Consider the following 19,275-nt stretch of genomic DNA (forward strand, 5'->3'; position numbering starts at 1 on the left):
GGACTCTGGGGGATGGTGGAGGGCAGGAGAGCCTGGAGGAATGTTGCCCATGGGATTGTGATGGGTCGGGCAGGACTTCGCGACTAAACAACAGGCAGTGCTTCCTCTTGTGGTGAGAGGGGCCGAAGGCAAAACGGGCAAGCCAAAAGCACCAATATACTTCAGTTTAGCCCTCTTACTCCCAGTACGCACGCTTTGAGGAGAGGCTTCTCTAATGAGGGGGAGAACGACAAGCGTGAGGGCAGCCCCAAGCGGGAAGCCCCCGATCGGAAGCCGGAGCACCCGCACCCCACTGCCGTAAGGCTTACACCGCCACCGCGGCTGCACGAAAGGCAGGAGCTCGCCAGATGAAGCTTCGCCTGCCGGTCCGACGCTCACACAAAGGAAAGCGCGCCCCGCGAGCTCTTGCAGCCGCCCGCCTGCACGCACCGCGACGCCCCTTCTCGGCCCAGAGGGTGCCGGCGGAGGAGGGGCCCGGGGCCAGGCGCCCGTCCCTCCCCGCCACGCTGCGCTCGCAAGCCGGCTGCGCTGAGTGGACACAAAGGGTCTGACGGCCCTCCCCGCCTCGCCGGCGGAGCCCGGGCTGCGCAAGGCGGCCACGCCACGCCACGCCCGCCGAGGGCTGCTCCCAGGCCGGGACCTCAGCTCCGGGGAGATCGCGCGGCGGGGCGGGCGGCCCGCCCTGCGTCGCGTCTCCCCGCGGCTCGCCTCCCGAGGGGCGCAGAGCGGCGGGGAGGGGCCGCCGAGCGCCCGCTCCGGCTCGGCTCCGTCCCCCTCCCACTCCCCGCCCCCGGCCCCGCCCGGCTCCGGGCTCCTCGCTTCCGCCCGCCGCTCGCTCGCTCTCTCGCTCGCTCGCTCCCTCGCTCGCGCGCTCTCTGTGTGGCGTCCTCGCTCACTGCGGCTGCGGGCGGCATCCATCGGCAAGGAAGGAGAAGGCACCGAGCCCGGCGCCGCCGCCGCCGCCGCCGCCATCGCAGCCCGCCTTGCTGCCGAGGCAGATGCAGGCCATCAAGTGTGTGGTCGTGGGGGACGGGTGAGCGGCGTCGGCGGGCATGATCGCCACCGGGGCGGGGCGGGCGGGGCGGGGCAGGGCCGGAGGAGGGAGGAGGGGGCGAAGTTGGCGCTCGGCCCGTGCGGCAGCCCATGTGCCGCTCGCCTGCTGGGCTGGGCTGGGCAAGGCAAGGGTGGGGCGCAGCCGCGAGCGCATGAAGGCTCCCGAGCGGGCGGCGGGTGGTGGTGCATTGCCGCTTCCCCGGCGCGCTGCCGCTCCGGGAGGCTCCAGGGGTGGCGGGGGCTGCTAGGTTCCCGCAGCTCGGAGGTCCGAGCACACACCCATTCATCTCTTGGCAGGCATCTCGCCCCCCGCCCCGCCACCTATTGTTGGCCCAACCAACCCGTCGCCCCCACCATTCCCGCTCCCGACCCCGATAGAAGGCTGCCCGTCCCCCCGTTCTTCTGTCCCCACGCTCCGCCCGCCTGCTGCAGTCTCAAGGGAGAGCTGCCGACTCTCCCCCCGTGTCTTTGCCCCCCCCCGCTCGCCATGTGGTTTGATGGGTCTAGCGAAGGAGTCGCTCGCTGTTCACCCAGTTCCGTGCCAGCTAGGAAGAGGGCCGGGGCGGCCGCTGAATGCATTGTGGTCCGATCCCAAAGCCCATCACGGCCATTGTGTTAGAGAGTTGGGAGAGATGCGCTTCCCCGCGTGAGTTCGAAGGTTAGACGGGTCCGCCTTGCTTCCAGGGTAAAGGAACACCAGCTCCACCAATGCCCGGCGCTGGGAGAGAGCAGAATCTCAGATGCCCAGCCCTTCTTCACCCTGAAACGAAGCCATGACTTTCCTTTTTCCTGATTTTCCAATACTCCAGCTGTGGGGTGGGCAAGCATTACCTCCAACGAGGAGGATGTGTGAAAAGGTAGCTTCGCAAGCTGATCCTGGTGGGTGTCAGGAAAAGGAGAGATTCAACCAGAGATGGTTTCCGGGCGCATGAAATGATTGGACCCGCAAAGGCATTTTCACAAAATGAATGTTGCAGAATTTAGGAGTCACTTGATGCGATGGCTACAGAATGCGTGGCAGTGATGATAACAAGTTGGAGTTGGAGCAGACAGTCCTGGGTTCAAATCCCTGCTTGCAAAGCTGAGTAGGTGGTCTTGGGTCAGTTGCTATCCTGCCCTATTGAATTATTATAAGGGAGAAAGGGGAAGACTCCGTGTATGACCCAGCAGCTCCTTAGAAGAAGGCTACAGTGCAGATGTGATCCATCAAAAGTGTGACATGTATTCAAGTATCACCTTAGCTGTGAACTTGGTGGATAACCTCAGGGGACCGACCACTCTTCCATGCAGAGAATCTCAGTGTGAGTGCACAACACACACCCATTTTGTGCAAAGCACCTGTTTTTCTTTGCTTGTCTACATCCGCCTAGGAAGGCCTCTGCAATTATAGGCAGCCTATAAATACATGTAAATTCCTGCCCTTGCAAGTTTATACCCCACTGCCCCAGACTCTTGAGTTTCAGGCTTCCTGTCCCAAGCAGAGCATTGGTCTTCCTCGCAGTAGTGGTGGCGATTAGGATCACTGAGATAATGTATGTGATTGCTTGGAATCATGAATGCAGAACAAAAATAATTGGGAACCAAATTGCCTCCCGCCAGGCCCCCTTTGCAGACTGGATGATGTCAGTGGGTGTGACCCAGTGGGGAGGGGCAACAGAGCTCAGGGGGATTCCCAATTGTTTTGTCAGTCATAACAGGTGAGTTGTCCAGAGGGGGAGAGAGGCTTGGAGGCCATGTCCTGCCCCCTGAAAGAACCCATGGAGGTGCCCCAGGCTGAATGTAGAATCTGTAAGGGGCGGATTAGGGATGCAGGCTACAAGTTCCACATCCCTGCTTAGTCAGGATGCAGTATAGAATGACAGAGGATAACAAGACACTAGATCGCAAAATGCTAAGACACTTGCCATTAGGTCTTTAATGCAGTCTGTCCAGAATTTTGATTGAGGAAGAGTTAAGTTAAACCTCAGAGCCATACTCAGTGAAATGGGGAAATGGTGAGGAATCAATGAGGCGTGCAGGGAAAAATGCTGCACATGGCAACAAATTGCTGTGAGTACAAGTGATGGGTCTCTCTCCCCATCCTTTAGTTTGTCAGTCAAAAATGCTAGTGCTGATCATTAGGTAATCAGTTTGTGAAAATAGAATAGAAGCGTGGGGGGGGGGCAGGATATATGTGGAACAAAAAGAACAGGGAGTGTAACAACCTCCTGAGACGTTGTCACAAGTGTCCTCATCTATGCAGTATGCCGCTCTTTTCTGTTGCTGGTATCTGCCTCGAACACGACGTTTTCTTGTGATCACATTGGTGAAATTGCCACCTGTGCCTACAGTTTTGGTGCTGCCAAGCCAGGCAATTGTCTCTTCTTGATCAAACCAGGAGAGAGATGGGTATGTGACCAGTAAGGAGGCATGCTGACAAGTTGGACTAAAATAACAAAGAGTAAACTGTCATTCTGCATAATGATTCAGAACTTGAATGTCTACTCTTTGATTTATTGATGAGTGCTCACTTTTTAGGTGGATTCTGTCCTGGTAGTCCATCCAGTAATGTTTTAAACTTGAACTAATGATGAATTGAACTGGGGTTCTGTTGAAAGTTTGTTTGGCATACTGAGCCCAACACAGAAACTTAGGTATCTAGACCTGATCACGTGACCTGGGATCCATAGCACATATTTGTCCTCCAGGTTCCACCACCCACTACCATACTACTGTGTCTGTTTTTGAGGCTCTCTTTCCCTTTTCCCAGGGCTGTGGGGAAGACCTGTCTGTTGATCAGCTACACGACAAATGCCTTCCCTGGAGAGTACATCCCCACCGTGTAAGTACTGGGAGATCAGGTTGCAGATTTCAGTACAGAATTGTTGCATAAGAAGATGCATAAGAAAGCACTGTGGTTTGTAAGAGTACCAAATGGGGATTGTGGGAGTCTAGGTTTTAAAAGAATTAGACACTCTGAGAGTGTACCTTGAAGGCCATGGAAATTCTTCAGATCTGAGTCCCTAGGATCTCGGAGCTGGGACTCCAAAGGCTGAGCCTTCACAGCCCTGGGCTTACACCGATTCCTGTTGGCACTGCAGCCTCCTTCTGTCTACCTTCCTGGTCCAAAACAGCTCTCTAGAGGAAATGAAAGGTGTGCGGTGCTGTAGCAGTGACAGATTGCTGCTGCACCTCGTTCCTCCCACTGGATGCCCAGAAGCCTCCCAGTTCAGTGGCTGATGAGCATCTACTGTGGGGGTGATAGGATTGCGCCCCTAGAGAGTGATCCTAAAGGTTTGGTCTTCGATAAACAGAGAGCTCAGAGTCCTTTGTCTTTTGAGAGCTCTCCTGGCAAGAGCCAGGCAGACAGGAGGAAGGAGGCGGCTTTCACGGGCTCTTGTTGCTGTTTTATGCAGCCAGACAAGCCACACAGCCTCTCTTGTTGACTTGCCGGGCCAGAAGGCAAGCTGCCATGGTGCTTTCTGTGGTGACTGGGAAGGGTAGAAATGTCAGACTCTAGAACTTGCTTCCTGCCCCAAGGAGCGGTACCCCATGGGTGCTGTGCCCTGGCCAATTCTGTTATGCCATCACTGATTTAGTGGCCCCTTCCAGTGATTCTTTCATGCAAGCAGATCCCACTGTCTGGGCAATGGAGATGTAACGGTTGCTAGAGGAAGCCCCTAAACAAGCAGGCATGCTAGTTTCTTGATTAAGACCCACTGGCAGAGCCCTTTTATGTGAGCTCCGCTGACATGCCCCATTCCTGAAACGAGCAGTTGCTCCTGAAGCAATAGATCTGAATTGTGCGGATGGTGGGTCCCACTTGCAGGAGGGAATCACAGCACCATAGAATCAGCAGCATGCAGCACCCCACTGGATAATGGCCATTGCCTGTGGCCTTGGGAGTGTGGAATGCATACCGTCTATATACTGTTGGAGAAGTTATAGGATTGTTCTGCCTGGGATCCCACAACTGTGACATGGATAAATAGTCTGTTCTATAAGTACGGCCACTGAGAGTTCAAAATTAGCTATTGTTTCCCAGTGTGTTTTCACACACAACAAAAATGCTCCTTGTGTAATGGTTGCAGAAGATGATCTATGGAGGGACCATGTGCTGTCTCATATATGAGATTTTCAGTGTAGGAATGTTGCTGCATCAAATAGCCCTAGCTAAATTAGAGCCAGTAACCCAAACATAATTTCATTATGAGAAATGTTCATGAGATTCAGGCTACTTACCTGCTTTTTTGGCTCAGAGAGTCCATGCAGAGACATGGTTGATTTTTAGCTGCTTTGATATATCTGCTTGTGAATGTTGTTCAGTAACTTGCTGCAATGTGATAGATTAACTAGGGTTGCTTCTGTGCTAGAGTCCACTAGCACTGCTAAGGCCTTTTTTTCCTGCCATCAGTAGGACAGAATTAAAACTGGTTTAGTGCAGCACTTGATCTATCTACTGTGTGATCCAGCAGAGCTGATCCCCATGGCTAAGATCATTCCATTACCCTGAAGTAAGTCCCACTGAGCAAAGCACCCCCCCCCGGCCGACACTTGCAAGTTTCCTGTTTGGAGGTTCCATGCTTTAGGGGTTCAACAGTGGGTGTACTGATGAATAGCCCGTTACCTGTCCCTTGAATGGCCCCTTTTAGGGTGCAATCCTATGCATATTTGGTCAGAAAAAGTCTGGTATGTCCCGGTATTCTCCAGCCTAGCAGTCTGGGCAGTGCTGGGAGTTGTAGGAAATAGGATTCTGTGATTCTCTAGAGCATGGGTCCTCAAACTAAGGCCCGCGGGCCGGATCCGGCCTGCCATCCTCATTTAACCAGCCCGCCCCACAGGTTTGCACTCACTGGGTGCGCAGCTTGCTTGCAAGGAGGTCATTTTGGACTAGCTCGGAGAAAACAATCTCGCGAGCAAGCCGGCACCTCGCTCTGCACCCCCCCCCACCCCCCCTTCCCCCCCGTCCTGTGTTCCTCTCCCCCCCCGGGGCCCGCCCCCCCCCCCGATGGCACCACCTTGACAGCCCGTGCCCACCACTGGCACCTGTCAACTGGCCCCCATTAGAAAATGTTTGGGGTCCCCTGCTCTAGTGGATGGCTTTAATTATAGAGTTTCTAGCACCACAAATTATTTTCCTTTTTATAAGGTGAAATAGTACTATCTTAATTTATGAAAACAAAAAAGAAAAAAGTGAGAGAAATTGGAAGGATGCTTGCACAGAATAAATGTAAATATTTTTAAAGTATATTAATAAATCAGATGGGGTAGAAATACCATGTTTTTACTAATCTTTTCTTATGTATGCAACAGAATGTGTTGGGAGTTAAATAAGCAAGTGATTGAGAAGACACCTTAATTAAAATTCATTAGTTAACTGATTGAGTCAAGAGAACTAGAGAATGGGAATTATTTTAGCATAATTAATCTGGTATGAAACTAAATGACCTTGAGCATATAGTATTGGATGGGGAGCAGGGTTAGAATTTATCTGTTGCTTGACAAGAACATTTTCTCGCCAGGTTTGATAATTATTCTGCCAATGTCATGGTAGATGGAAAGCCAGTTAACCTGGGTCTGTGGGACACAGCAGGACAAGAAGACTATGACCGATTGCGACCTCTTTCCTACCCCCAGACAGTAAGTGCTGGGTTTGTTGCCAGCATCATTAGCGGAGTTGGACTGTGTCCCTTTGCAAGCAAGACAAAATATGACCAAAATAAGCAGTGCTCCTGTAAATTCTGCACCAGATACATCATGCTTCATAGCAACTGAGTCTGGCTAATGATGCAAATCTTCAGCCCAGTTTAATGCACATTAAGCATATATTACATCTCCTTTCTGTAAAAATCTGGTATTCTGAGAGAGGGTGGAAATGGGCTAGAATGAGCAATGACCTCCGAGTGGCTGGTATGGGGGACATGGCCGAAACCAACTAAGGCTGTGCGAGGGAGTTTGCTGTACAGACTATTCCATATGAAGGCACATGTTCCTGTCCCTGCAGGATGTTTTCCTGATCTGTTTCTCACTGGTGAGCCCGGCTTCCTTCGAAAATGTTCGAGCCAAGGTAATATGCTCTCTCTTATAAGCATGGAGAAATGACCGTGCGGGGCGGAACAGGGCTGCTGGTGGCAGCCATGCTGCAGATTGGCAGAGGGAACTTCGAGTTAACCAAGGCTGACAAGGGATGGCTCCAGAACAGAATTAAAAAGCATGAGAGCTCATGGGGAGCTTGCAGGGAAGCACAATCAGCCCCCGCTCTCTGAAGCCCTCTCTTGGCAAAGAGTCGTCATGCCCTGCCACCGTTTTTCTTCGGCTGGACCAGCTCCCCAAGTCAGCAGCCGAGGAGATTGGCTCACCTGTTCCTTTCGTTTTTTTTAGTGGTACCCAGAGGTCCGACATCACTGCCCCAACACACCTATCATCTTGGTCGGCACCAAGCTGGATCTGAGGGATGATAAGGACACCATTGAGAACAGGGCTGCTGGTGGCAGCCATGCTGCAGATTGGCAGAGGGAACTTCGAGTTAACCAAGGCTGACAAGGGATGGCTCCAGAACAGAATTAAAAAGCATGAGAGCTCATGGGGAGCTTGCAGGGAAGCACAATCAGCCCCCGCTCTCTGAAGCCCTCTCTTGGCAAAGAGTCGTCATGCCCTGCCACCGTTTTTCTTCGGCTGGACCAGCTCCCCAAGTCAGCAGCCGAGGAGATTGGCTCACCTGTTCCTTTCGTTTTTTTTAGTGGTACCCAGAGGTCCGACATCACTGCCCCAACACACCTATCATCTTGGTCGGCACCAAGCTGGATCTGAGGGATGATAAGGACACCATTGAGAGGCTGCGTGACAAGAAACTGGCACCCATTACCTACCCCCAAGGTCTAGCCATGGCCAGGGAGATAGGTGAGTCATGCTATTGCACCCCAGGCCACGTAATCCAACCATAGCCTACCTGGGGTTTCAAGTTGCCCCCCGGGTTTCCTCAGATAGCCTTCCCCCTGCTCACCTCCGATCACTATGTGGTATTCCCCTGAATTTCACATTCTCTTCCTGTCGCTTTCTGAAGGGCTGAAATGCCTGCCAAGGATTTGTTACTTGCAGGAAGAACTTTAAGTGCAAATAGGCTGGCATTTGGGCTAATCTGGTCCCTTCCCATTAGCCTTCTGCCCCAACCGCTATTGGAATGCGATCCCCAAGAGCATCTCCTAAAAATTAGGACCTGAACTGAGCTCAGCCTTTAGCTGAAAGAGGCTCCATGTCTCTGGAGAAAGAGCTCTGAATTGTGGAAGACCCAGCATTTTACCCTTAGAACAATTCGCTTCTACAGCTTCCCTCTTTTTGCTGTCAGGAGCACCAGAAGTACCTTGCTGCTTTTTGACAATGCTGTTAATAAGGACCTAGGATCCGTGAGTGAAGGAGAGAAACCTCAACTTCCTCCCAAGCCATCTCATCTCCTTGCCTCCCGCAGGTTCCGTGAAGTACCTCGAATGCTCTGCCCTTACACAGCGAGGCCTCAAGACTGTCTTTGATGAAGCTATCCGTGCTGTCCTCTGTCCCCCACCGGTGAAGAAGCCTGGCAAGAAGTGCACTGTGTTCTGAGGGCATCTGAGTTGCAGCATGTTATGGGTGTCTCCTCCTTGCCTGTGCGAGGGGGGAGCGTTCGCTGGGTGTTCCCGCAAAGGGAGTGGCGGGGCCCTTCATCATGTACGAAGTCAGTGTTTTTTAAATGTCTCTTTGATTTAACGTCTGTGTCGATGTAAAAGGGCCGCATGGGAGGAAGAGGAGCTCGATGCTGTCCCACCCCCAGGGGCAAAGCAGTGGGAGAAGCATGCTCCCTGTGACTCCATGCCAGGGGTAATGCACGAGTGCACAGACCAGCCCTTTCTTACTACTTCTATTGGTGCTAGAGCATTGTGGTGGGAGCAGATAAGAACCCCCGCAGGGGCAGGAAAGACAAACAGGACACAGGTTGAAGAACTAGCCACTAGTGCTTTATTGTGCGAGACACTAGCTAAACTCCATGATTGTGCAGCTCTGTACCACCCGAAGCTGTCTTCGCCTTGCAGGGATTCAGCTTGTGCGCTGCTCCTGAGCTGGCTGACTGACCATCAACTCTCCCAAAGGTGGGGAAGAGAAGGACGGTCTCTTTACCTTGTCCAGCCCGGGCAGAACAGAGCCACATGACAGGAATCTTTCTGTAAGATTAAAAGAAGAAAAGTGGGGGGAAGGGTGCCAGTGGGAGGGTGATGGCCAACCCCTTCCTTTTGTCACGAGTGATGGACTGGGGGCTGGAGCAGAGAGAGCTTCGGAGGGGTTGGGATGGAGACGGGTCCAGTTTTTAATCATCGTGTAGAGTGATGAGCTGAACACCTCTTATTTTATACAATAAACATTTCTCCATAAGTAAGCAGGCCTGGTTTGCTTAGGGGCAGCAGCAGCAGGACGGACACCTCTGCTTCACTCTTCTCACAGATCCCAGAAGCGGAGCTTCGCCTCCCACGGGATTTCATTCCATGGCTCTGCGGCACTTTTGGATGACCATTCGGACTAGACTGCACGGGGCACTGGGAAATGGGGGTATAAGCCACCACTGTAGCTTCAGCAGGCAAGGAATCCCCCATCGATGGGCAGCATGGCACCGGTTGTCATGTTGCTTTGGTCACTCAGCAAGAAGAGGATGCCGTTCACCACATCATCCACCTCTGAAAGGAGAGAGTTGCTGAAGGAGAGTCTGGAGGCAGCCGTGACAGCAGAATCACAGGAAAGTAGGAAGCTGCCTTATAATGAGCCGGACCCTTGGGCTGTCTAGTCCAGTAATGCCAACACTGACTGGCAGCAGTTTATCAGCACTTCAGCCAAGGTTCTTTCATGGCCGTACCTTGAGATGCCAGGAACTAAACTCGGGCCCTCAGCATGCAAGCAAACCAGGTGCTCCATCAGGGCCAGCCCTCCCATGGGATGAGGCGAGGCCTCACCACTACGTCCTGGGCAGCAGCATGGCAAGTGGCGTGCGTCGCCCACTCCCCAGGCCCTGCTGCTGCTGACACGCCACCCTGCAATAGGCACTGGTGTCACCTCGTCTGTGGCTCTGCGGAGTGAGCAGGCACGTAGCCAGGCTCTCTGAAGGGCCACGCCAGCCAGAGCATGAGCACCTACGAACCTGGCTGCGCAGTCTTTCCGTGGAGCGCTCCAGGGCACCTCCCTCCATGCCTGACTGACTGAGCCAGGCTCCGCTGCCCTACAGCAGTGCAGTCGGTAGGTAGGAGGGTGGAGCTAGAGCAGGTCTGGAGCGGGCCAGATGCAGGAGAGGAGAGGGAGAAAGCGGGGCTTTCCTGCCTCAGGCACAAGGGGATAAGCAAAATTAAGCCCCTGTCGGGAAAAGGGAATGTTGCAATTTTGCTTATCCCCGGCAGGATGTCCAGTTGCCTTGATCAGGAATAGTGAGGACATCAGTGGGAAAGAGGGAGGCTTTCCCTCCATTGCAGAGATGTCCGTGGCTGGAGATGCTCCCTCCCGGTCCCACCAGCACAGGCAGTGTGGCTAGGAAAGCACAGGCCTGGGCCCAGATCTGGCCAGTCTTGTCGAAGCGGCCCCAGTCCCTGGGCTCCCTACTCCCAGGAGACTGCCGTGCACAGGTAGCCCTTCTTCCACCAGGTTTCCAAGTTTGCACAAGCCCCCCTTGCCCTTTAGCCCGGGGACCCTCTGCCCCCATTTACCTGCAAATTTCCGCATGGGGATGCGGCTCATCATCGCGCCAGCTTTTTGGGGATCGGTCCAGTTCAGGCGCCCCATGTCAGTCATGACTACAGTGGGGTTGACGCTGTTTACCCGAATCTTGAAAAGCAGGAACAGCAGAGAATGAGAGGAGGATCAGCCCATGCATGACAGCAGCTCACCTGCTCAGCCTTCATTCTCCACCCCCGTTGTCCCTAAACAGAGCTCTACCTTCCCACTGGCTTGCAGGGGGGCCCGCGGCTCACTCCACCGGCTCACTCCAGAACGAGGATCCAGCCGAGTCTGCCTCTTAGGTCAAGGGTACCTTTCCCAGCCTGGGCCCTGCTAGACGTTTTGAACGACAGCTCTCCTCATTCCCAGTTGTGTCATGCTGGGTGGGGCTGATGGGACTTGTAGGGCACCAAGCTGGGGAAGGCTGGCCGTGATGAAATCCTGTATCATGCTTCAACCATTATTTTGTATACACTGCTTTGTCTGCCCGGCACTCATCACAGACAAGGCCGCTCCCGCTCCACTTGCCATGTCACAAATCTGTTGTTACCTGATGGGGCCCCAGTTCCAGAGCCATTGATTTTGTCAGCATGTCCAAGGCGCTCTTGGTGGAACCTTCAGTAAGATAGGAAATGAGTGTGTGAAGTTACTGCCTGCTTTTTTCCTCTCACCCGACTGTCCCTTTTCACTCTCAGGAGCATAGTTTGAGGCAGAGGGGTTTTGGGGCAACCTCCTAGAGCTGGGGCCCCAAATCTCTGGGAAGCCCTCTCTCCTACCACCCTGCTGTCCATGGGCACTTCCTGAAACAAGGGTCCTGTAGCTCTGATAATCCATCTCTGCTCAACTGTCTCCTCTGGATTAGCCGGGGTCTCACCCACTTTACTTCCCCTGCCGCCCTTCCTGGAATCTTTCTGCCTGGGCTTTTTTCTGCAATCAAATCCCTCCTCTCCCTGTCCACACAACCCTTTTTACAAATAGAAGTGTCCTTAGGAAACAAGTCCTTAAAGACTCTCCCCACCACACGCACACAGACTTTAGGGCATATGTAAATCAGCAAGTGCAAAGTTGAGCTTTTGCCTCAATCCCATATTCTCAGGACACAGCATCATCCCTGACTTGGAACAATGCTGGCCTTGCTGTCTACTCAGTAATTGCTTGCAGTTTCCTTCTGTGTTCCACTAGAAAGGTCATCAGAGGAACTGGGCAGCTATACTCACAGTAAACGGTGTGATCAGTCAGAGCCCGCTGAGATGCCTGACTGGAGACATTCACAATGGCACCTGGCACGCCCCTGGCGATCATCTTCTGAGCAACAATCTGAAATGTGTGACAGCAAAGGAGGGCTGGGAGTCAGCATCTCCAGACAAATCTAAAACACTGCCCAACAGTGAGGTGGGGCTGAGTCCCACGGAACTGAGTGGCTGTGTTCCCAGGTGACACTAAGGAAGACCATGACGCCACCTTTCTTGCCTGGTGTCCTGTGTTCACACATTCAGGAGGTAACTACTCCTGAGTAGTTTCCATGCACCTCCATCTTCCCTCAGATGGTTCCATCACCCCCCACCCTGTGGCTGGGGGCCAATCCCAGCGTCCACTGCTTCTGCCTCGCCCCAACTGGTCTGCACGCTCTCCTGGGTGTGGCCTCAAGCAGCTGCCTTTTCCCCCCTGCTGCTCCACGGAGCCCCTGTTGACGAATTGCAGTAGCAGGAGCGGCAAAGCAGCACCCATCACCCTGTTGCTGGCACTCTCTCTGTGCATGCAAAAGCACCCACCCCCTACCCACTCACACGTCCCCCTTCCTTGCAGCATGTGCGCCCAGTGCTCACCTCCTATGCACAGAACTTACGCAGTTCAGCACAAGGAGAGCAGCAACACGGGCACGAGTGCCATGGGTGGAGGGCTGCCCCCATGGTTGCTCCCGCGGGACATGCCTCCCCATCCTTCCTCCGATGCTCAGCTGCCCCGCCAAGCCTGCTGCCTTGCCCACTTCATGCACTGCCATGCTGCCTGATGGGGGCCTTGCACTAGGGTCACACGAGAGGCTGGGCGCATTCCCACCCCGCACGCTTCACACAAAAGGTGGGCCCTTGCAAGGCGACAGAGCGCCACCACATTGCCAGGCAGGCATCTTGGCAGACCAGCCAGGCCAGGCAGCGTGTGAGATGGGCGAGGCAGCAGGCGTGGGGGAGCTTGCGCCAGGAAGGGGGACGGACAGAGAGCACAGAGAGAGCCGATCACTGCCTGCCCGCTGGCAATTCAGTCACTGCTAAGTGAACACGGCAGTGGGAAGTGGCAGCTTGTTCTTGCTGCCAAGCTTGCTGGCTGAAATGGGGAAACCACGGAAAAACACTGTTACTGACTTCACACAATGAAAAGCCATGCTGACATATGGAAGCATTAGAATGAGCTGTTGATTCTCCATGGTGTTACATGGTAACCAAATGTGCCACCCCTCACCATGCTTCAGCCATTCACTCACAATGACGGACCATTCCTGCCAAGCACAAAGGACAGAGCAGTCTCATTTCTCTGGGTCTGATACAGCCAGAACGCCAGACCAGTACTAAAGATTGCCACTTCAGTACTGTTCTGCTACTCGGGAGTGAACATGGTTATCCTAACACTGCACGGACTTTTTCTCACCTTAGAAACATGCAGCACTGCCCGAACGTTGACACTAAAAGACCTATATAAAATTAAAATCAGATTAAAATGCAAAATAAAATAGACAACGGTATAGGAGGATTTCTAAAGCCCAACCTCTGCCCAGGGCAGAGGCTGTAATCTGTAAACTGACACCCATCTTGTAGAATACTGACCATGGCAAGGCCCAAGCAGATCAAATATAAACTTGATCCCAGAGGAGAGGAAAAATATGTTGTTCCTCCCTCTGTGGTCGAGCTATTTTCCTTGGCAAGCTGTGTGACAGGTTAAAATGTAAGCATCTATCAAGGGTCAAGATTTTATTACACTTCTCTTTCCAAATGGGATGCAAATGGCATCCAGAGAATCAAAACCTAGAAGGTACATTGGTATCTCACAGCTTGCAACCCAAAATATCTTCCCCAAGCTACCTAGTACTGGCCATCAATAACCACAGTTGTGTTGAGGATTACCTGTCAAAGGCTTCCTTGGTCACCTCTAGGAATGGCTGCAGCAATGCTACAGCTGCATTATTCACCAGCAGGTCAGTATCTCCCACTTGGCTCAATGCTGCCTCTGTAGCTTCCCAATCTGCTAGGTCTACGCATAGTATCTGGATGCCAGGGCACTGAAGGACAGAGAAATCAGGAAAAGATTGAGGCACAGTTAGCAGGCTGGAAAGGGAACTTGTTTTAGCATTTAGGGTCCAATGCACAAGAAAGGGAGATTACATAGGTATGACGTGAACAATTTATTATTATATTCATCTCATTTCTAATTTGGGTAAGAGGCTGAGAACATGTGATTCCTGTAATTAGGGGACTGGTGCTTCAAGAATAGAGTTGTCAGGGCCAGTCTTAATTCTGAAGATGATCCTGTTGTTTCAATACAAACCCCAAAGTGTGTTTTGTATGCTCTGCATTTGTAACAAGAATGGAAGATCTTTTGATTTCGCTTGCTTCCAGAGAAGCACTCTTCCATTTTGTATCTTGCATTAATAATTGCACATCTCACAAAAGGCACTGAAATACCCTCTCAGTTTCATGTGCGAAAATATTTCAAGAATTGCACAGAAGGCAAACTTGTGCTAGGTGCGACTTCTCCTGTCATAGTGATTTTGTGATGAAACAATTCTGGCAAGACTCCTACATCTTTAATGCAGACAAAATGTTGAGAAATTCAGTACAATTAGAATTTCTTTCCCCTGCATCTCTATGCTGGAGAAAGGAGGATTCAGCACTGCTTTTGTCCTTGTCGTGCAGGCTGCATGGGGAGGGCAATGCTGGCAACTGTGGCCACATCTGACCAGAAGCCATCCCGAGTCTGGCAATCCTATCCAAGATCTTCTGAAGGTGGTAGAGGAGAAGTGCTGCAAATTTAGGTCAGTGGGCACTTGCCGGAGTGTCTTTCTGGGGGGAGGGAACAGGGTGAGCAACTTGTGACCTTCCAGATATTTTGGCATCCAAAACCCATGCTGGTTTGGACTGGTAGGATGTGCAGGTTACAACACCGGAAGAGTCATCAGTTGCCCTGACTTCACATGAGCTGAGAAAACCTACAAAGAAGTGTGAACTGCTGTACTGCTAGTGAGAAAAGGTGAAAAGGTTTAAGATAGGTGGGGTACAAAGGCTATGGGCCCTATCTAGTCTAGCTATCTGACCCCACATTGGCCAACCAAATGCCTTCGGGAAGACCTGAGGGGAGCAGCACTGTGGCACTTGTCTTCCCCAGTGATTCTGCCTCCGGTACCACAGGCAATATTTAGCTACCAGGACTAGTAGGTATTGAAATGAGGAAGTCTTCCCCGGGCTATGGTGCATAGATGGGTGGAAAGGGTTACTAGGTGGGGGAAATGAGCTCTACCTCCTTTTGCAGGTTGTCGAGATCCGCCTGGGTCCGGCTCAGTGCGACCACCTGAGCCCCAGCACGGTTCAGGGCCACCGCCACAGCCCGGCCAATCCCTGCAAAAGCAGTAGAAAGACAGGTAAAAGCGCAGCTCCCGGCGTGTCTTCGACAGGCCGAAAGTCCTGCAGGCGATGCTGGTGGCTGGAGGACTTGGGGGCCGTCTCAAGAGGCCGAGGATCGCACCCTCGAGGGCACAGCTTTCCACCGGAAACCCTCAAGATCAGCCCAGCCACAGCGCAGTCCGGGGACCATACCTTTGCCCGCCCCGGTCACCAGCGCCCGGCGGCCCGAGAAGCGCTCCATCTCCTGCGGCGGGGCCAGGCGACGAGGCTGGGAACGCCCCCCGCGAGCCACGCCCCGCCCCTCCCCCGGTTTGAGCCCCCGGGCAGACGGGACGCCCCCCCCGCCCCCGCTTTAAAAATGGATCCCCGGCAAGAATGGCTCCGGTTCCTGGCTTCTCCCACTCATAGAGATACGGAGCCTTTTTAGAGTGACCGGTCCTTTGTGAAAAGACGGGTCTTCCCGGTGACTTTTGGCGCCATCTTTTTTCGCATGCAAGCCAAGAAAATGCCACCACTGCTCCTTCTCGGAGGCACTGGAGAAAGCGCGAATTTTATCACAGCTGCGTGGGTGTCGCCCGCATCCGTTGCCGAAAAAGTAGAGCCACTCAAGTCTCCATGAAGATGAAATTCAATTTTTCTCGTGCGTATCGCTCTGTTTAGAAAGTTTAGATTGAGGGAGCCTGGTAGGGTGAAAAGGGCCGAGAGTGGTTTATAACAACCCTACAATACAGCCCGTTGTAAGCACTGTATTACCACATTGCCCCCTCCTCGAGCAACCACATCGACACCAATGAGCAACCTTTAATTGAAGTTGACTGCAGGTGTGTCTTGTGTTTGGTTCGCTCACAGGAAGAAACTGTACCTAATGAGGACTCCCAAATAAAATAAATGAAGTCGCTTCAGCTTGTTATCTATATGGCAGCCATTCAGTTGTTTTTAGGCCTGTAGACTAGAGCTTCCTTATTCCTCCATTTTTCTTTTATCTGATTGCTGCTGAAGTCCCTTTTTATTATGGTGAAGGTCCTCTCATGAGTACTGCTTGTGTCAGCTCATGAAGGCTGCCAAAGGATGTATCAGTGTATATTTATGTTGATGCGGGAACATGTACATGGCCCATAAGGTACCCAGGTCTCAAGCCATGCAAGGCTCGAAAGGTATGCCACTGCAACAGCACTTGGAATTGTGCTCAGAGAGGAAGCCCTTTTATCACTGGCAAAATGTGTTCACAAAAGCTAATCCAGTAATAGTTTATCCAATACATTAATTAATTGCCAGTTTTCAACAGTCTTCAAAGACAGCCCACATACAAATCTGAGAGGTTATCCAAAAGTGGGTAACTCTGTTCAGCAGTGGGCTGCAAGAGGTCTAGCGCTCTCTACAAAGTTTGAAAAGTTTCTTCTGTAAGAGTATATGGAGCTGTTATGATTAAATACCTGGTGCCAGAATAGTATTTATTTCTAAAAGTACTGACAACTTGTACTAATTTAGCACCACCAAACATATTGACCTCAGTGATCCTTATTTAAGGTACAACACTCCTATATCCTTTAGAAAGAATGCGATATAAAATATTTTGCTGACAAGGTTCAGTAAAAGTTACCAACTACTTTGCTATCTTTTAAAATATTTCTAGACAACTATCTGTAGCATCATGGCCTCTTATAAACTGAGTGGCATCTGTAGTCCTCCCCCACCAAACCTGGTTTCTTTGCCAGGATTGAGCATTAGACCACCCTTTCTAACCCACAAAGCCATGTGATTGCCCCATAAAACTTGCCACACACCATGTGCCTGGACATTACTTGCGGTACTTAAGGACGCCAAGGCCTTCATTTAGCAGAATGTTTTGTTCCAACCGCCCTGTGGATTTGGTAGAATAATATACTGCAGTTTATGTGGGTATGGGATGGTTGCTTCAGAATGTTCCGGAACAGCCTTGTCCCTGTGACGTCACTTGTTGTCTGCCACAGAGCTGGAACCTTCCCCTGGCCCATACAGGCCAGTCTGTGACTGCTGCTCCCTCCCTCCCTGTCAATGTTGAGCCGCAAGCAGCTGGTGCAGGCAGCGCAGCTAGCAGAACAATGTGGCAGATACAAGGACATGGCTGCTACCATGAGGCAACTTGTGATGGAAGGGAAAGAGCCACTAACCCATGAAGAGAAGACCCTGCTTTCTGAGGCCTATAAGCTCTTAATACAAGAGCGCTGTTCTTCTTGGAGACGGCTAAAGCAGTCAGTGGAGCAGGGGGTTGGAAAGCAGAAGGAACAAGCCCAAGCTTATCGTGAGACCATAAAGAAGGAGCTGGAAGCGCAGTGTTGGGAGATCCTTAGCCTATTAGATTATGTACTACTGAAGCACTGCAGTGAGGCGGATTATGAAAGCCAGGCCTTTTACCTGAAGATGAAAGGAGATGGTTACCGCTACTTAGCTGAAGTGGCCCTGCCTGATACCAAGGAGACGCTAGTGAAATCTGCAGAGAAAGCCTATGGGGAGGCTCAGGAAATCACTCAGAGGTACATGGAGCCTACGCATCCTTTAGCCTTGGCTGTGGCTCTGAATTACTCAATCCTTCATTATGAGGTTCTCAACAACCCGCAGCAGGCAACAAAATTAGCTAAGGCTGCCTTTGATAAGGCCATTGCTGGCCTGGAAACCCTCAGCCTAGAGTTCTACAAGGAATCTACAGTCATCATGCAACGCCTGAGGGACAATATTGTGCAGTGGACTGGTGACCAGCAGCAACAGGTGGAGAGCAACAGGGTTGAGCTTGAACACTAGCAGCTGGAGTTCCCAGACAAGCACTTAACCACAGTAAAATGAATTGTGAGAGTCAGCGACGGAGAGCAGTGATTCAGATTCCATTATCACTTGCATTACATTCATCCAGCTACCTGATCCATTCCATAAGTGACTAATCTAGCTGCAGGTATCTTTGGTCTTTAACTCCCTAATAAAAATAAAAGTCTGTTCCTGATTCACTTTGGTTGTACTGCTGAAAAGCTTTAAATCTTATGGAACATTATGCAGTGCTGGAGACTACCAAGAAATTAATCTTGCCATCATGCCCTACTAGTTGCCTTTGCCATCTATTATTTTCCATTACCAACTTGAGAACAGGTAGAAGTCATGCTTCAGTGAAAACCAGCAACAATGAGAAAGATTCTGCAAGTATTCATATGATCTGGTCAACACTTGCTTTTCATGTGTGTTTGAACACTGTACTTTCCAGTGTATGCCTACCATGGAAAGTGTTCAGTCATGGGTAAACAGTATATTGTGTTGTAAGTTGTGTAGTTATTGCTTTAAGGAATCATTATTTATTAGTGCAAAATCCTTTTGCAGACCTTAAGAATTTAATTATCTTCTTCAGACCACGTGCAGAAAGAGTGCCCGTGCCATTAGGTTATAGCTTTACCACATTGTCAGGGTGGAAGTGTCACATCTAAAGCCACAGATATTTCTAAATGTACATTTCCACCATTTAAAATTAAGCACTAAAATGTAAAATCGTTGTAGATTCTCAAACTAAAATGAATCTAAAGCGCTTAGAATCTATCTAATATTCAGCTGTTAGGTATACTAGGTAAAGCTTTGTTTCAACTGGGGAAAATGTGCAAAGGAGGAATCCTATGGCACCAAGGCAGCAGCTGAGGGACCAGATTGTTCAGGGCCTCCATCCCTCAATGCCTGAGACAGTACTCCAACCCGGGAAGGGGGAGCTGGAGATCGAGCCCCTGAAACTCTTCCCACCAGCACAGAAAGAAGCACACCAGCTGGCTTCAGAGGTCAACTTTTGAGAGGAAAAATGTGATACTTCGTGGGGCAAGGAAGAACCCAGGATGAAGCTATCCTGAGCCTCTCCCAGCTTCCTTGCACTCCTGCTGAAATGTTTTCACCAGTTGGGCAAAAA

General features: G+C 51.5%; 3 protein-coding genes across 3 annotated transcripts; 2 read left to right on the forward strand and 1 right to left on the reverse strand.

Moving 5' to 3' along the window:
* Positions 1–861: 861 nt before the first annotated feature.
* On the forward strand, positions 862–9,436 carry RAC3 (Rac family small GTPase 3). Its single transcript, XM_044419932.1, has 6 exons — positions 862–1,033; positions 3,803–3,874; positions 6,555–6,672; positions 7,037–7,099; positions 7,773–7,932; positions 8,498–9,436. The coding sequence occupies exons 1-6, from the start codon at positions 999–1,001 to the stop codon at positions 8,626–8,628; spliced, it is 579 nt and encodes a 192-aa protein (XP_044275867.1). The 5' UTR covers positions 862–998; the 3' UTR covers positions 8,629–9,436.
* Positions 8,999–15,635, reverse strand: DCXR (dicarbonyl and L-xylulose reductase). Its single transcript, XM_044419930.1, has 8 exons — positions 15,558–15,635; positions 15,262–15,359; positions 13,872–14,026; positions 13,399–13,441; positions 11,973–12,072; positions 11,306–11,370; positions 10,746–10,863; positions 8,999–9,731 (listed from the first exon to the last, which is right to left on the reverse strand). The coding sequence occupies exons 1-8, from the start codon at positions 15,604–15,606 to the stop codon at positions 9,628–9,630; spliced, it is 732 nt and encodes a 243-aa protein (XP_044275865.1). The 5' UTR covers positions 15,607–15,635; the 3' UTR covers positions 8,999–9,627.
* Positions 15,636–15,749: 114 nt separating this feature from the next.
* LOC123018128 (14-3-3 protein gamma-like) lies at positions 15,750–18,327 on the forward strand. Its single transcript, XM_044419941.1, has one exon. The coding sequence runs from the start codon at positions 17,400–17,402 to the stop codon at positions 18,141–18,143; it is 744 nt and encodes a 247-aa protein (XP_044275876.1). The 5' UTR covers positions 15,750–17,399; the 3' UTR covers positions 18,144–18,327.
* The last annotated feature ends 948 nt before the right edge of the window (positions 18,328–19,275 follow it).

The sequence above is a fragment of the Varanus komodoensis genome, unplaced genomic scaffold, assembly GCF_004798865.1.
Source record: "Varanus komodoensis strain SLA01 unplaced genomic scaffold, ASM479886v1 scaffold11, whole genome shotgun sequence".
Classification (NCBI taxonomy): domain Eukaryota; kingdom Metazoa; phylum Chordata; class Lepidosauria; order Squamata; family Varanidae; genus Varanus; species Varanus komodoensis.

Coding starts and splice junctions, on each gene's coding strand:
- RAC3 (XM_044419932.1), top strand. CDS start 999: ATGCAGGCCATCAAGTGTGTGGTCGTGGGGGACGG. Junction 6,673..7,036: donor CTCTTTCCTACCCCCAGACA/GTAAGTGCTGGG, acceptor CTGTCCCTGCAG/GATGTTTTCCTGATCTGTTT. Junction 7,100..7,772: donor TCGAAAATGTTCGAGCCAAG/GTAATATGCTCT, acceptor CGTTTTTTTTAG/TGGTACCCAGAGGTCCGACA.
- DCXR (XM_044419930.1), bottom strand. CDS start 15,606: ATGGAGCGCTTCTCGGGCCGCCGGGCGCTGGTGACCGGGGCGGGCAAA. Junction 14,027..15,261: donor TCGACAACCTGCAAAAGGAG/GTAGAGCTCATT, acceptor TCTGTCCTTCAG/TGCCCTGGCATCCAGATACT. Junction 12,073..13,398: donor CAGTGCTGCATGTTTCTAAG/GTGAGAAAAAGT, acceptor CACACATTTCAG/ATTGTTGCTCAGAAGATGAT.
- LOC123018128 (XM_044419941.1), top strand. CDS start 17,400: ATGTTGAGCCGCAAGCAGCTGGTGCAGGCAGCGCAGCTAGCAGAACAA.